The sequence below is a fragment of the Hylaeus volcanicus genome, chromosome 5 (assembly GCF_026283585.1).
Source record: "Hylaeus volcanicus isolate JK05 chromosome 5, UHH_iyHylVolc1.0_haploid, whole genome shotgun sequence".
In the NCBI taxonomy this organism is placed as follows: domain Eukaryota; kingdom Metazoa; phylum Arthropoda; class Insecta; order Hymenoptera; family Colletidae; genus Hylaeus; species Hylaeus volcanicus.
Window position 1 is genome coordinate 16,868,045 of NC_071980.1, and position 17,183 is coordinate 16,885,227.

Below are 17,183 nucleotides of genomic sequence, written 5' to 3' on the forward strand. Positions count from 1 at the left end.
TCTTTTTTAAATTAACAAATATTGTAACTACTCTTGCACACACAATCGAAAGACAATAAATTTTAGAATTTAATGACACCAATTACATTCATATTTAGCACGTATATAATACGATTAATCGTTATGCGCAGAACAAGCAACGGTTACATCGATGAATAATGGCAGCACCGTCGTCAAGCGACAATGAGTTGCTTGCCGGCGCGGTCGCGTTCCTCAGTCGAGTTTGAACAGGCGTCGAGGTAACACGTGATTCTATCGTCCGTACTATAGTACTATTCAATTCGTTTCACGTGTTCCGATCAAGTTCAAGCTAGGCTCATAAATGTGAATTGTTTCGTTCAACGTGTTATTTTTTTTCAGCAAGCTCGTGTCCGCGATTTCGCGAGTGAAATTCGGGTTCGTATTACTTCTCGGAGAACCACGGTCCCCTTTTCCATTTTCATTCCTTCTTTATTCGTCGGTAAAGTGAATATTGTATAGCTCTCGGCCGTAACGTCGTACGGTGACGATTGTCATTGTCTTCGTCTCTTTGACTTAGTCAAACGAAACGTGATAATTGCAGTCGTTATCGAGACGAAACGTGACTGAGAGGTATAGAATTGTGCTGCGCTTGACTCTGCTTCAACCGTGTTGCGTGCACCACTCTTACACGACCCGATTCGCGCTGTGGTTCGGCAGATTAATCTGTGTTTCCTTATCAGCCTCTTAGTAATACGATTCTTCGGAATCGGGCTGTAGGATGCCACAAGTGTTGAGTCGGCACCCATCAGGGATCTTTGCGATTGCCAATGAATTGCTAGCGATTGAATGGTTCTTTCGCAGATGTGACTGAACCTGTTCCTTTGCTTTGGTTCGTTGGCATCATTCGCGTGTGAACAGGTTAGAATCCGATTGTCTATACTGTTTACAATCCTGTCTCCCATCCACGTGGCGGTGGTTCGAACGAGAGGGAAACGAATACCGAATTCCACAACTCCCATACGCTGGAGTTTTGATTTAGTTTCGCCTCGAAACGTTATAGGGAGCCCTCCTTGTTGCAAGGACTGCGCTAACCAGAAACACATTCACGGTACAAAAGCATTAACTAATCCATTGTTTCTCTATTCTTTCAGCGTCTCTCTCACCTCTAAGACGACCACACCACCAATATCATTAGCTAGCTATAGCTCAGGGATTGGCTCGCACCGAGCGAATTTTTTTTTGAACCAGGGAAATAGGGAATTAGGAGGACGTAGATTGAAAAGGGCATTTAGGCGATGGTTAGCACGTCTATCCCTTTTCCGGGTAGGTCACAATTTCTTTATCGAGATCGCCTGTCCCAATTGGGATGGTCGATTGAGATACGTTGCGATGATGTCTTCCGCAACTTAAACTTTGCAAAGGAAGGGTGGATGGGATACGACGGAGATAGGGCGAGTCACCTTTTGCGGCAACCTCCACGTGGTGTGATTTGGGAAGTTTGTATTACTTTTGTAGTACAAATTTGCTAATGGCTGCTACTATAAATTTTTCAGATTTAATGTCAATCTTTTGTTTTGGTAAATCTAAAAACAATTGTCAAGCTGTAGAACTACAGTTATTTACATATATAAGTCTTTTCATTTGTGTGTGTAAGTAACATATGAGATATTTCCTCACATGCTTGCACTTGTTTAAATATTTTTACAGTTTACACAGTTTTTTCTATTTCCGGGAGATTTATGATGATATGCTCATATGGAAGGTATTAGGTAATTTAACCAGTTTCATTTCTTTCGTATTAGAGATTCTTTCTAGCAAATCTTAGCTTTATTTGTATCATAAAGTTATGGGATTCTATGTTTGGTTTTGAATGAAGTATGATTAAAAATGAAAGAATTATGGTTAGAAAAGAATATTATAATAAATGTAAATTCAAGTATTTACTTAATACATCGTAGATGTATGGATGTACGTATAATGTTTCAATAAGTATATTCCTATAGTTTTCATTCAACTAAAGTAGAAGTGCACCTCTCCAATGCTTTCGTTCGCATATTGTTTAGCTTATAAAATGTTTTGCAAGCAAGTTACTAATTAAACTTGAATTAGAATTTAACGATTAAAGAATATCATTACGTTAGGTTCATTTGAAAAAACCGCCACTCTGGGAGCGTGCCGCAGTGGCGCCATCGGTGGTAAAACGTCCAAGTTTGTTGTGAAAATAGTTCCCCCTGTTGTTACTAGGTGGCGCCACTAATTAAAAAATCGATAATTTACATAAACATGATGAATTATTCATAGAGCAACTTAATAAATGCATCAAATGTACTCGAAAAATGGGTGTCATGTAAAGTATATCCCTCGTGCTGTAATAAATTAATTGCATCAGCGCATGAACGGGACAGCAAATGGTAACACCATTTAGCGGCGAATAGATTTTATGAAATAGTTCTACTTGTTGCATTCAGATGGCTCCACTTGTATATATATCGACATTACAGGATTGCAACAAGTTTTTTTTATTAAAACAAGAAAGTTTTTGATCGATTTTGATGTGCCAATCAAACATTACGAGTTCACTATTACGTATTAGAGTCTTAAAATCAATTTTATAGCAGTTTTATTTTAAAAGTATACAAATGGCGCCATCTAGCGTTAAAAAAGGAACTATTCCACGACAAACTTGGGCGTTTTCCCGATAGAGGCGCTGACCAAACTCCGAAATTAGTTCGGTCTATCTACCGCGAGATGGCGATACCAATCGCGACCTCGTTGGGGGGGCGATTTGAGCATCGTTCGAATTATTATAATTTTAATTAATCTTTACTCAAAATCAAGATGGTTAATAGCTTAGTGTGTCGATATAGAACTCAAAATCACTCTCCTTCGTGTTATAGGAACCGTATTTAACTGATCAGAACAGATATAACTTGTTAAAAGAATTATTATAGCAATGCATTCAACTTCCCCTTGGTATGACTGTTTCATAATTAAGACTTGTTTATGTGGTAGCAGTATGTGCAATTATAAATAAGAATAGAGAAAATTACATCTTAAACTATTACTACAATAAACAATCTATGTTCCATGTATCTATTTGACAGTGACATTCTTCTTAATCAATTGTCGAGACTGAGCAGCATTTGGTGCACTTTCAATTGAATTTTTAAATATTTATAAGTATTCATAAACTTACCTGTATATTAAAATATTTTTCTGTGAATTTAGAATCATTGTTTCAATAAATAAAAGTGTCTCCGAAAAGAGCCTGTAGGATATGGTTTGTAGTAACAATCAACACTCAAACTCGTGAAGTTTATCAACGTTGAGTTTTAACAATACAAATTATTCGCCTTCTAACAAATTTAATATTACAATATGTAAAACATTATATCAGAGACTATTGTTTACTCTTTAACTTTACTTTTTTACAAAAACTTTCTTTATTCTTCGTGTCCCATATCATTAAAACGAAAATCAACATAAAAGCAACCAGAAAGTGATACTAAAATTACTATGCAGCGTTCAATAATGAATACGAAGGAAAATTATTATACCTGCTCGGAAGTAATCGTTTGTGTGCACCGAAAGAATGATAAAAACCCGTCGACGATAAGGCTCGCAACGAATTGACTCAGTGTGTACTAGTTATCCGGATGTCGCGAACACGACGATCGCGGAATCAATTATTCCTCACGTGTCCCGATGACAACTGATTCATTTCACAGAATATTGTTCGGTAATTAATCTTGCATAACGATCCCAACACCCGACCAAACCAAAAAGAACGCCCGAGCGACGCGTTCGTTGGAGAAAGACAGTGTGCTTTGCGACTTTTGGATAGCTCTTCGTCTCGACATCAGTCCAGGACTTCACTCCTTCGACAACCATGCAGCTCCTGTGGCTAATGTAAGTGATCGCGCAAGAATAAAATCGATCAGAACTCGCGTTAACGATTTAATTCTTTCCATGGCATTTCGTTTAACGTACATGGCAGTGAATCATCGTCGATAATACCACGGTCAAACTGCAACGTGGCTAAGAAGCAGATGAATTTAAAGCAAAAGCGAATGAAACTTGTATGCGGGTTGTTTAGAAAAGGCAAAGTATTCCGAGTTATTGGATTTGTTGGTCTTTTGCTTTAGAATTAAAATTAGAATCTTATTTTATTTTTGTCTCTAACATTCGATGCTGTTTTTTATTTATTTGATTGATTTAGAATTTTATTTTTTAATAGGTTTATACAGGCTTTGATACCTACCTTTTGGGAAACCCATTTCTCGAACTAGTAATGCACGTTCGTTTTGGAGATGAGTCAATAATTTTTTGTATTTCGAAAATGACTCACAGAGGAGTCAAGATTTATTTAAAATTCTCGACACGCAAATCTATACATAATACAAACAATATAATATAAGTGTTGCCGCAATACTGTATAACATGATCGACACGTGAATCACGCTGTGCACTATCAATCTCGACACATCAAGTAAAGCTTCATTTGATCAACTGTTATTTCTTTGTGAATCTCAATGAATATCCGTTACGTAATTGAAGTAATATGGCACGCAGGTATATTGTTGCAAGTAATGTATAGCGCGATTTACATGTTAATCACACTGAAACAGAGAAGGCGTTGCGACGGGGGACGTGTTTTTTCTCTGAACTCTGTCACTCTACTCCACTTTGGTTGCTCCATATGCGGAAGGAATTATTCATGAATCTGACGATGTTATTTTCCTCTCTTTTTTTTTTTATTGTTTGTTAATGCAGCTGTCACTTAACAGCCGCGGCAGCGGCGCCGGCCACACTGTCGATCGCAAAAATCTGGAGGCTGTCGAGTACTAGGAACGACACGGATGCGCGTCTGAAACACGACTACCGCGAGGATCGAGAGCAGAGAATCTGCGAAACGGGTCCCTGCAACCAGATCGGTATGGCTACGCCGGTGACGTAACATTTACATAAGTTACAACCATTTTTGCAAATGAATGCCATTATCGAACAAAGTTTTACTGCCTTCTGCTCGTCGCAGAGCACGAGGTGATGATGGCAGTTACGTGACTGTTCGAGGGCAGATAAATTGCTCCAAAGTGGAGCCTCCTTTGGGAATTAATTTTGAGGAAATGAATGCAAGTCCAGACTTTTCCTTTTAGATTACGTTCATATGTGTCTTGGAGATCAAGAAAATATTTTTTTGGTTGTAGACATATGCTGATTAAAAATGGCACACCATGCGTTTGATCAAAGGGCCATTTTTAAGAAGGTCGCTTGGTTTTGCAGCGATATAATGTTTAAGAATAAAGATATGGAAATTTCTTTAAATGTGGTTATTCTATGAACATGTAACTTCGTATTGAGTCTATAAAAAATTGTTTGCAGGCTGTAATTTCTAATGGAATAAATACACTACCTCCCTCTTTCCAAGAGAAGTGGATCATTAAACTTGAATTTGAAGAACCTCGTGCTGTGCCATTTTTAATACACATAAACAAATACCTAAATGCAATTTTTCTTAATTTTTGTGGGGTATATTAGCATCGTGTAAAAGGATGGAATTGTGTTGCTTTAACTTTTTCATTTTAACGTTCCTCGTGTGCCACAGCTAGGAAAATTCTGGAAAGCAGAGACTCGTCCGCGGATCCCTGTGAAAATTTCTATCAATACGCCTGCGGTTCATGGGAGAAGCAGAATCCTATACCAGACAACGAGGTCGAATGGTCTGAAGATCAGATCATCATGGAAAATACGTACAAACGCGTCAAAGGCAAGCAGACAGTGTTACTTGTTGAACTTCGCGAGATTGAATAACAAAAATGCGAATCATCCAATGCTTTATTGAAATTTCGGAAGTGTACAAAAGACATAAACTAAGAATATGACATAATGGTTAGATATTTATGTGTCGAATATGTGTAAAATATAATATAAAATGTCTCGAGGCAAAGAAAGTAAAGAAAGTTACGAAGAAAGTTGACCGAAACGTCGTAAACTAAAAATAAACATTCTTCCGCATCGCTCGTATTTACCAACAGTAATTACGCAATTTATCGTTCAGGATTCTTTGCATTGAATGTATTCAATTATCTTTGAAACTTCTTTCATTAGATGTCCTCGAGCAACGCGATAAACCTGCTGACATTCTGCCTGTGAGATCGGCCAGGAAACTCTATCGCTCCTGCATGAACGTAGGTAAGAAAAATGGATGTATGCGCGTCAAAAAAGTTTACAAACATGAAATTAATTTCGTAGTATCGTTCATGATGAAACTCTACGCACTCGTAGCGTACGCGAGTATGAGGAACACAAACGAAGATTAATTTATTAAATCTATAGAATGATGTGATTAGGAGCAATTTAAAGACAATTAATCGTATTTCGTTTCGTGTAAAATGCTACTTTGCAACGTTCCAACAGATGCGATCGAAAGAAAAGGCCTCAAACCGATTCAAGACATATTGGACTCCACTGGTGGGTGGCCAATAGCAATGCCAATTGGAGAGTGGAATTCTAACAAAATTTCTTGGCAGAAAATTGACAAGCATTACATACGGTTGATTGGCAACAGTGCCTTCTACAACATTGAATATGAAGCTGATCAGAATAACACGAAAAGATACGTGCTCACAGTTAGTGATTCATTTATTTAAAAAAGTATAAATTGATAACGAAAATGGTAATTAATTCTTGGGTTATTAATCAGAAGATTCCGTACAATTGCAGATAGATCAGGACACTGAGTATCCCTTAGCGACTAAGAGAGATTTGAGTAAAATATTCAACGATAACGACACGTATGCACTTGGCTTGTACCGTATAGCTGAAGCTTTCGCGAAAGGGAAGGGGTACGATTTACCTCAAACCCAGCTGATCAATGACGTCTCAAAATTGGTGAACTTCGAGATAGAACTCCTACAAGTAATCATTCTGTTCGTTTATAAGTACTGTACGAGATCTTGTAGCTAAAATAAATGATTAACGCGTTTGTAGGTCGACTTAAACATTTAATATGATTTGTAATTGAACACTCGATACAATCATTTCTGTTTTCACAGATCATCGAAACGGGGAAGGAAGCACACTTGGCTAACGATAACTATAAAAAAATGACAATCGGGGAACTACAAGAATGGTACAACAGTCTCGGATTTAAGGCTGCCACGTCAAAAGTAACATAATTAATATCGACATCCATATATCTTGTTTGTTAAACTAATGCAAAGTTGAGTTTTCTGTCGTTATTGGTCGTATGTATATTTATCTTCTAAAACATGCTGCGGAGGATTGGTAGTGTGTATAAATTAGGCCACTTATTATTTATTCTCGAAAGATGCATTTTTATTGCAGCAATTTTTTGAAGCATCAACCTACAAATACGAAAATCATAATTTTTTCAAAGCAAGAAAGTATGAAAGAGCATAAGAAGTCTAAACAGAAATGAATCCCTACTACTTATTATGTTTTATTTGTTGATCCATTGTAATATCTTGATTTGTTTACCAAGGGAAAAATGATAAAATAAGCAAGTAATCATTCAGCTCTGTCGACGTATACAGTAGTTTCTCGCTCGAGTAACGGTGTCAACCTTGCAATACTATAAAAACGTAAACGCAAGAAAATAATTGTGAAACACAAGTGCATTCAGTCAGATAACAAATAAATTCACAAGCCTTCAAAACTAAGCCTACCACAAATCGCAATCAAAATGTCACTTTTGAGACTAACTAGTACTAGTCGCCATTTTTTCAACTCAATTTTCGTGATGATTTCTTTAAATCGAAAATAACACAGTCAGTATGACTCGTCGACTAGTACCACGCAATTGAAAATAATGATGGCGAACGACACGATGTACTAGGTTTATGATGAATTCTTGTAGATCAACTTCCTGGAAGAGATACAACACGTGTTCATGCTGGCTAATATCAGTATAAACGCGTCCGAACCAATTGTGGTGTACAACCCGGAATTCCTTCATAAACTGGCGAGGCTGCTTGGAAACACTTCGCGACGTGTGCTTGGTAATTCTGTAATTACACAAACTGTACGAACAATAGCAATTTACGTTCGCCATTTGTATCCGTTGTTTCCCTGACCGCAGCTGGAATGGTTACGTGACCGCCCTATCGCGATTTAATGTTTCTTTTTTTTTCTGGTCATTCGTGCTACAAATAGGCGAAATTCTCGTTTAGAGAAAATGTTTCGAGTAACAATTCGAAGTACCTTGAGGTTTAGCTAAATGTTTTAAGTAAATGTTCTAAATGCCACTCTTACTTACATTGGTTTTCTTTTTCCAGTAAATTATGTCCAATGGAACATGGTGGACAAATTTCTGCAGTTTACCACGCAAGAGATGAAGGATATCCGGTTCAATAGTTCCTTTTCGTCGTATAACATTTCCAACTATACGCCTCGGTATTTTTATTCCACTATCGTATATATCGTACAGCATTTGAATATTTATACAAGTAGATTAAAACATAGACTTATCCATTATCAATTAAATAAAATGTTGAATTCGAATCGTATTTCAAAATGGATGGTTACAAATTTAACTCTTCGGATTATTAACAAAACAGAAACTTTAATGATACACAAGGCAAACAATTGTCAAGGCTATGTTAGATCAGAAATAATGGTTACAATGCATGCATTCTAGAGAGCTCTGTGATCTCGAAAGACCTTGAACATTTCTGTGTCATGTATCGTTGAATTTCTCTTCTCTGATATCATCGGAATGGATCAAGTTGGGCTAGAGATCATCCTCAGGAAAGATAACGTTTTTATTTTATCAGATCGCACGCGACAAGATTGATTAATTCGTTCACCGTATCATTATTTCATCAAACAAGTCGTCTAGTTATTACCTCAAACGGGTCGTTTCTTGGTATGTCTAGTACAGCGTGCTATTAATATTAAATATAACTTGCATCAAGGATATTTCTCATTTTTGTTCCAATTTTATGAAAAAAAGAATCGACGTTGAATTCGTTTCCAGATGGGAATCTTGCGTGATCAACATGAAAATGAAGGACGCAGTCTCGTACATGTTCGTCAAAGAGTATATTCCCAATGATGTTATCGAGAAGGTAAAATCTATTTTTCATTAAATCACACCTCACCCAACATTGCAATCTTAATTATTCTAAATAACGATTGTAGTTCTATTTTTTATAAATATATTTAACATTAACTGATGGAAGCCTTAAATAATGAATAAAAAATTGTCAGCCCTGTACCCTGAAAAGGGTACAGGGCTGACAATTTTTTATTCATTATTTCAAGACAAAGGAAATGGTTAAAAAAATAAAAGAAGAACTGAGGCACCGCATAATGCATACATCTTGGGTATCGAAAGCCATGAAGGAAACTTTGGCGCACAAATTGGACAACATCGAAACCCAGATCGGATATCCTGACTTCTACAAGAACGATCAAGATATGATTCAATACTACGAAGGGGTAATGCATCCTGATCAATTATAATAAATATAAAAAATTAACGGTCAAAAATTTCTGTGAATTTACATTTCTCATGTTTCTTATGTTTTTTCGCAGTTGAAGATAGGCACTGACTATTTCCAAAATATTTTAAACTGTGATAAACACGAGCTGGTGGTTAGTCTAAAGAAATTCCTAGAACCTGTTGCACGAACCCAGTGAGTTTCCCTTAAATATTTGCTTTGAAATAAAATACAATAAATAATAATTTTCGACGCTTCTATTTAGGTGGTTAGATTATCCAATAACCGTTAACGCATTTTACACTCAAACGGTTAACGCTATATGTAAGTATCTCGGTAAATAAAATAATTGCTCTTAATTCTTGAGATTGTTGTAAATTAAATTAGTAGCTTAACGATAATAACCTTTTCAAGCTGAAAATATAAACGAATCATTGAACAGAAAAGTAATGAAATGTTGTATATAAAAAATGGTAACTAATGCATTTCACATCCCCAATTCAATGATTATTTAATTTGTTTAGTAATACCAGCCGCAGAATTGCAAGATCCATATTTCACGCCACTATTGCCAGAGTAGGTATCATTGATCAAATTATTCCACACTTTGTATGTTGGTGGTTAAATATATTGACGAATGTGTGTTCTATTAGCGCAGTTAATTATGGAGGAACTGGTTTTGTAATCGGACACGAATTGTCTCATAGCTTGGATAACGAAGGTATCGTCACCGATATCGGTATTATAAATTTAAATAATTTGATAGTAAATGATCTATAATTTATTCATTTAGGAATTCAATACGATACCGACGGCTACAAGACTTCGTGGATTTCTCAGGACGTATTGGACGAATACGAAGATAGAGCGACCTGTTTCATAAATCAGTATGGTAATTATACTCTTGATTCCATGGACCAAGATGGAAACCATATTCAGGTAAATTTGACCACTATTCTTTCTAAAATTATTTTTTATATTAGTGAAAAGAGTTCTCAGTTATTCAAAGAACATCGAGTCGTTCATTTAAAAGGTGCAAAAATAAAATTCAATTATTTTATTTCATTTGTATCGAGTTGAAAGTGATACAGAGTGTTTCATAAAAACGTAGGCGTTTCATTGACCCAGTTGTGCCTAAAGTAAAAGTTTGAAGCCTTGTAAAATGCACAAATTCCATTTGCTTGTTCATACTACAATATCCCAGGACACAAGATCAGTAAACAATAATAATTATTTTACTCTCAGAAGCACTTAGTGGTTCTCTATGAACGTATCAGTTTTAAACAAATATTGTTTGCATAACACAAACGCATGTAAATCAGGAACAAGAACACGATAAATGTAAACATAAACCTCTTCAATTATTTGTCTCTACCTGAAACTCACCTTTGAAGCTGTGTACACATTTCCTCAATATTCGATTTTCGCAATAACAAAATTCTATTCAGCTGGATGGTAATTTAACCAAGGACGAAAACTTGGCAGACTCGGTTGGTTTGCAAGTAGCTTACTCGGCTTACAAAAAACTGACCAAAGGGAAACCTGAAACGAAGCTACCTGGATTAGAAGACGTTACCAACGACGAGTTGTTCTTCTTAGCTTTCGCAAACGTAAGTTACATTACGTGCAATTAAATATACAAAACACTTTAGCATTATTCTAAACATTTTAGCACTACGTTAATAGAATTCAACATTTTCGTCGTCAATTTTTGCAATTTATTTTTCAAAGCTTTGGAACCGTATACTTGCAACAAACTTTAAAAGGAAGTTAATTTACTTACCATACGTCGAATGCTAATCTCTCAACAAATATTATTTGAAGGCTCCTCGACTAATCAGCATAATTCAATTTCATAGTCCTGGTGTTCATCGATGAGACCAGAGTACGAAACGGAAATAGTCAACAATGACGAGCATAGTCCAGCAAAGTATCGCATAATAGGCTCACTTTCGAACCTGGCTGCGTTCTCGCAAACCTACAAATGTCCACGGAACAGCTCCATGAATCCACAAAATAAATGCAACCCGTGGAATTAGTTGAATTGCCATGTACGAATATACTACTTAATTTTGTATAAATTTTCCACGAACGCGAATAGATTTTTTCGACGATAAAACATAGTCTAATTACTTTGTAGTTAACGTTTATAGCGATTACATATCTATAAAAACGTCTTGGTCGATTTAGCCTTTAAAGCAGTGGTTTCCAAACTCTTTCAAAACTCATTTAAAATTACGTTGCTTTCCATCTTGATTCATTCAATTTTTTACTCGTGGTCTAAATAATTTAAAAAAAAACCCTGGATACATGAAATGTTAATATATTTGTATAATTTTGTGAAATTCGGTATCAGTATACGTTGTAAATGTATGAAAATCTTCGACTTAGGGCATTAGTGGTTTCAGGGAATGAAACACTTTGTACAAGTGTATTCTGACAGCGCTTTATTCAATGTCATACGGGAGGAAATCAAGTATTTCTAAAACAAAATACTCATACAAAATGTATAAAATCGTGGATTTGTACATCGATCTAGCACGTAGACAATCGTATTGATGTAACGTAACCGTTAAGTACACAATATATATTTATATGTATAACATCAACGCCTATCAACATAAAATAAAACTTCACGCTTTCATCAGAGATCATATTCCCTCCACGCTCTCCTCTACGTTTACGCGTTTTTTTTTTCTTTATTGCGACTAATCTTCAGCGCGGCCCTCGATACGGTTCTCTACGTTTAACGATAAAATTCTATGTAGCATGGCTAGTATCACAATTCTGACAATCTGTCTCGCGAACGAAGTACACATGTAGAGCCAAACGTGTGCGTAAAACTGAAACGCTCGCTCCTAGAAACCTAACTCTCTTAAATCTAACTTAAATCTAGCTAAAAACGTCGAATTTATACAGAAACTTAAACAGTACCGCGGGGATAATCGTATGTACAACAGAAAAGAAGAGAAGCATGTAATAAACAATACAAAAGGAAGCGTAACCTAAGCGCGAAATAACAATTGTTGTATAATAAACGCGGAAAAAACTCGAATACATTCTTTCTACACGATCTACCATAAATTACAAGCGACGCTAGATACATCGTCAATAATACAATATAATTAGTAGCTGCTCGACGAAGGTCTCCAATGATACAAGGTCTACATCTAATCTTAACTTTGTACAAAGCAGGCCAGGGCTTCTCGCTATTTCCATTACATCGGCTGCGGGTTTGTCTACAAGCTCTATTTAAATTAAATATACGAATTCGCTGCCGTTTCCGATAGTTAGATTAATCTGTGCAACATCGTCAAAAGAAGCGAAGCAACAATGGTAAAATCCGCCGGAAAACGTTGATAAACGTTCCGGTGAACAAAACATACAAGGAACATTGTAATAAAACTTGATATACAAGTAGAGCATTGAAAAACATATAGACACATATTTTAATTAAATAGGTCATTCACCCTCTGAGGGTAGTTTTCATCCGTCGAACATTGTGCTTACTGGCTTGTTGTTTAAATTGACCAGTTTTCAGCTAACGAAACATGTTCTATTACAAACTTTTATAAAAAAGCGACGTAATCACCAGTGTCTCAGTACGATTTATATCAAAAACATGTTATTGTTTGTTAAAAATTAAACTTCTTTTATATTAAACATTTTTTTCTATCGCCGTTAGCTTGCAAGAAATTTAATTAACCAGGTATATGGATCACAACTTCAGGGGTAGTTTCACCTTTTAAAAAAGAATATCACCCGACATAAAAAAAATACGTGTCTAATATTCGTCAATACTCTACCTGTATGTCAAGTTTCATTAAAATCGACGCGCTGGGTGATAGTTCCTTGTGGCCGCGACTTCAGTTCTTCGGCCGGAAACGGGACATGTAAAAGTCGCAGTCAGAGCAGTAGATGGCAGGCTCGGTTACCTGCTTCTTCCTGCAAAGGTGACACGGCGCGGTTCTAGCCGCGCTTCCGACAACGGGTTTCTGCAAAGATGACTGAGTTTGAGCAACCGTCGCGTTGCCCTTGCCAGCTGACACGAAGTGCATCTGCTTGCTCTGTTTCGACACAGGCGGATGCTGATAGGTGGGGTATTTCATGTTGGACTGTATCTGACCGTTCTGTAGCGGGTTCGGGTAGGTCTGATTGGGCGCCAAGATATTCTGTTGGTCAGCTTTTTGCGGAGCTCTTTGATAATTCTCGTGCCTCTGCTGATAATTCTGCACACCCTGCTGCTGCTGCTGTTGTTGTTGTTGTTGTTGCTGCTGCTGCTGATAGTTGTTGGTCGGCGGATTAGGGGGCGGTTGGTACTGAGGCAACGGCTGGCTCATCCTGTTCTGCTGAGGAACGGTCTGATAGGGATAACCCTGATAGGAACTGTGGGTGGTGTACTGATTCTGATAAGGGCTCGGCGATTGGTTCGCTGGATAAGCGAACTGCTGCTGAGAGTGCTGCACTGTTATTGGACTCGCGTTGTGATTCGCGATCCTCTGGTTCATGTTCTGTTGCTGTTGCTGCGACATCTGCTTGTTCATCTGATTGTGCTGCTGCTCCAGCTGGTAGTACGTTTGGTAGGTGTTTTTCTGGCACACGGGTTTCTGCTGTTGCACGTTGTTCTGAACGTACTGCCCGTGAATTTGGGTGGGATAGGGGCTAGCTGGTTTCTGGGTCTGCGAGATGGGAATAGTCTGATTCCTCGGATGAGATGTCTGAGTCTGAGGATACGTCGACTGGGATTGCAAATAAGGCATATATCCGTTCTGCGAGTACCTTATTTGCTGCTGCAACTGAGGAGAGTACGAGGTGGGAGGCTTAGAAACATTCGATATCCCCGAATAAGTCTCCCTGACGACGTCCTGACCTTCGTTGACGTACGGACTGCAGTGTTTCTTCTCCGACAGCGATCCCACCGATTCGTTCGAGTTCTGTCTACCGAAAGTAGGCTTGATCGTGTCAGGAATTGGTATAGGGTTCACGCTTCGCAGTTGATCTTGGTAGGGAGTCGCGGGTACGCTGTCAGCCTCGCTCTTCAGAGGAAGAGTCTGCTGTTGGAACTTGATGGCAGTGCAATTCTCACGATTCAGTTCCGCCTCTTGCAAGCTTCTGATCTCTCTCAATACTTGGGCAGTCTCTGGCTTGTTCATCGCCGATCGTAGAACCCTCTCGAGGATGGGATTTGGGATATAGGAGTCCTTTTCGTCGTCCTCGGCAGTGGCCACCAGGACGACTTGATCGCAAAACGACACGCTCTTCTTCTTCCCTATCCGTCGTTTCACCTTTCTCGGAGCGATGTCCTCCTCGCTGGGCAGGATCGTCGTATTCTGAATAGTGTTCTGCATGGCAACTTCGCTGATGTCATCTTCAGGATAATCCACTGGCAGACCATTCTCGTGCGGCAGAGTCAGAGACATGGACATAATGGCGGCATTCAGTCCACTCTGCTGAGCGTTAACGGGGTTGGTGGGAGCTGAGGTCGAGACGAACGTGTTCTGACTCGAACTCGACTCGAAGCTCGAATTCAGAACGGACTGGCTCGAAGAAGTCTCAGGTTTGGAGAAGGCTGCCAAGTTTTCCGAAGAAAGCTTCACTGGTCTCGACTCCTCTGGCTGCTGAACGTCTTGGGACATATCCATCAAGGGAGACGACGAAACGCAGTTGATGTTTTGTTTAACAGGAATCTTCTGGTCTGGTTCAGCTTTCGCCGCAGGCTGCAATTTAATTTGCTCGAACCTAGCCGCCATGTCCTTAACAGACGAAACGACTCGCGGGCAATCGGGAACGTCGCGACTGGCTTGCTCGTAACTTTGCCCCAAACTGTTCATCATCAAATCGCTGGTTCGCCTCGCAACAGTCGAACCTGACATCGGAGCAGAACACCTCACTTTCGGAATATCCTGATCCAAAGGACTCTGCTTCTTCATCCTCCTCTCCGCCTGTTTAGCCTGCAACTCGCGAAGCCACGTTTCGCTAGCTGACTTCTCGTCTTCGTCATGGTCCTCTGGCCTTCTCTCCTCTCTAGCCTTGGAAGCCAATATCTGATCCCTTTTAATCTGCAACTGCGTCAACAAAGTACTGATCTGTTGATTGTCCAACTGTTGCTGACGCTGCTGCATGAGAATAGCAGTCTGTTGCTGCTGGTATTGCTGTTGGAGGTACTGCTGCTGCTGGTACTGTTGTTGCTGATACTGTTGTTGGTTTTCTTGGATATGATTCGGTGTGTCGTCGATTGGTGGTGGCGGGGGTGGAAAGTCCTCGCTGGCTTGCCTCGAATGGGACACAGAGTGAATAGAAGGATACGGAGGCGGAGGGAAGTCCTCGCTGGGTTGCCTCGAATGAGACACGTTTCCGTTTTCAGGATACGGGGGCAGCATTTCAACTTGGCTCGGTTGCTTCACGGGACTCTGTTCGTTGTGCACGTCTGCTCGAGTAACCACGAACGTTGGCTCGTACAAGATTCCGTTGGCATACTGCACCACGTCATCCTGAATCCGAGGTTTGTTATTATAATTGGATTGGCACGATGTGGGAACGTTGGCAGCGCTCTGTTCCATACCGTAGGTAGGTAAAAACGGCAAAGAATGGGATTCTGAGGAATAGTCGGCGTAATTGCCGCTCCTGTTGATCCCGTTGGAAGAATTCCCCGTGTTCATGTGATTCCAATAGGATCCATTCTGCTCCTGAGGTGGATTGGACGGGCACTGTCCCTCCGACAACGGGTACACCGATTTCTCGGATTGCTGCTCGTTGTGCACTTCACCCGAACACTTAGACTTGCTAAGCTGAGAAGTGGTCCTGAGCGGAGGAGGCGGGGGTACCTTCGCTACGTGTAACACTTTACCGGCGCTGCCGTGGAAGCTCTTCCTCATCAGACGACTTCTCTCCAGATTCGGGTTGCCCGTGCTGCTGGGGTTACCGCTGTTGCTCCCAGTGAACTCCAAGTGTCCCTCTGACAAGTAACCGCTCAGAGACTGGCAAACCTCGTTGCCCTTCAATCCAACGCTGGAATCGTCCACTGACTGCTTCGGCAAGGTGTTGGAGGACCCCTCGACGCTGGTGTTCGTCTGGTTGTCCTGTCCTTCCCGCAGATCCGGCATGCTCCTGTTCTTCCTCTTGATCAATCCACCCATCAACAGTTTCCTGCGTATCTTGTGTTGCTTCTTCCCTTGTTTCTGCTCCCCATTGGCGTTGTTCTGCTGGGAGTTTCGAGCGTTATTGACAGCCGTGTCAGTTTCTTTAGGCTTGTCAGCTTTCGTCCCTTTCAGAGAGGGCGACAATCGAGACGGGGCTATGGAGAAGTCTTTCGAGACGTTCTTGTTCCTCTCCTCGCTTCGAGCGCGCTTCTTGTCCTTCTTGTCGTCGTCGCAGCGTTTCGCGCGACTGAACAAGCCTGTCCTTTGAACTGGTCGATCGTACAGCATGTACTCCTCGTCCTCGATCACGTTCACGGCTGTAGCCTTGCTTCTTAGCGTCTTCTTCTTCGGCAGAGTGGCGTAGATCTCGATGCTCTTCGAAGCAGGTTTGTCCGCGATCATTGCTGGCGTGTTTACCAGAAGCTCGCGACTGTTCTGCCTGGAATGGCTTCCCTTGTCCCTCGAACTCTGACGAGAGTGTTGGCCAGATTTACTGTTCTCTCGGGAATGTCTACCTTCCGGGGCGCCTTCTGAAATTAAAAATGCATTTTTGGACTCAGTGATTTTGGAATATTTTAAACTATTAATTAATATATTCAAGCTTGAATGCCAAGCTTGA

The 17,183-nt window shown here is 39.6% G+C and overlaps 2 protein-coding genes across 7 annotated transcripts in view; one reads left to right on the top strand and one right to left on the bottom strand.

Annotated features, from left to right (window-relative positions):
• Positions 1-3,676: 3,676 nt before the first annotated feature.
• Positions 3,677-12,067, top strand: LOC128876567 (neprilysin-4-like). Of its 2 annotated transcripts, none has more exons than XR_008457069.1 (18): positions 3,677-3,870; positions 4,735-4,895; positions 5,567-5,728; positions 6,070-6,153; positions 6,379-6,590; positions 6,685-6,879; positions 7,017-7,130; positions 7,841-7,982; positions 8,259-8,376; positions 8,960-9,050; positions 9,247-9,423; positions 9,520-9,620; positions 9,691-9,749; positions 9,950-10,001; positions 10,079-10,146; positions 10,219-10,364; positions 10,911-11,035; positions 11,285-11,426. XR_008457069.1 is itself a non-coding variant. In XM_054123041.1 (18 exons), exons 1-18 carry the CDS (start codon positions 3,851-3,853, stop codon positions 11,462-11,464), a joined length of 2,244 nt encoding a protein of 747 aa, XP_053979016.1. In that variant the 5' UTR covers positions 3,700-3,850; the 3' UTR covers positions 11,465-12,067. The 2 variants fall into 2 exon arrangements, 1 of the variants encoding a protein (XP_053979016.1); XM_054123041.1 differs by having other exon boundaries at positions 3,700-3,870; positions 10,874-11,035; positions 11,285-12,067.
• The window catches only part of LOC128876566 (uncharacterized), a 101,912-nt gene continuing 96,581 nt past the window's right edge, over positions 11,853-17,183 (bottom strand). For all 5 annotated transcript variants that reach the window (XM_054123036.1, XM_054123037.1, XM_054123040.1 and 2 more), the window contains one exon: positions 11,853-17,094. In XM_054123036.1, coding sequence (XP_053979011.1) covers positions 13,292-17,094 — 3,803 coding nt within the window. In that variant the 3' untranslated portion in view covers positions 11,853-13,291. The remainder of the gene's footprint in view (positions 17,095-17,183) is intronic.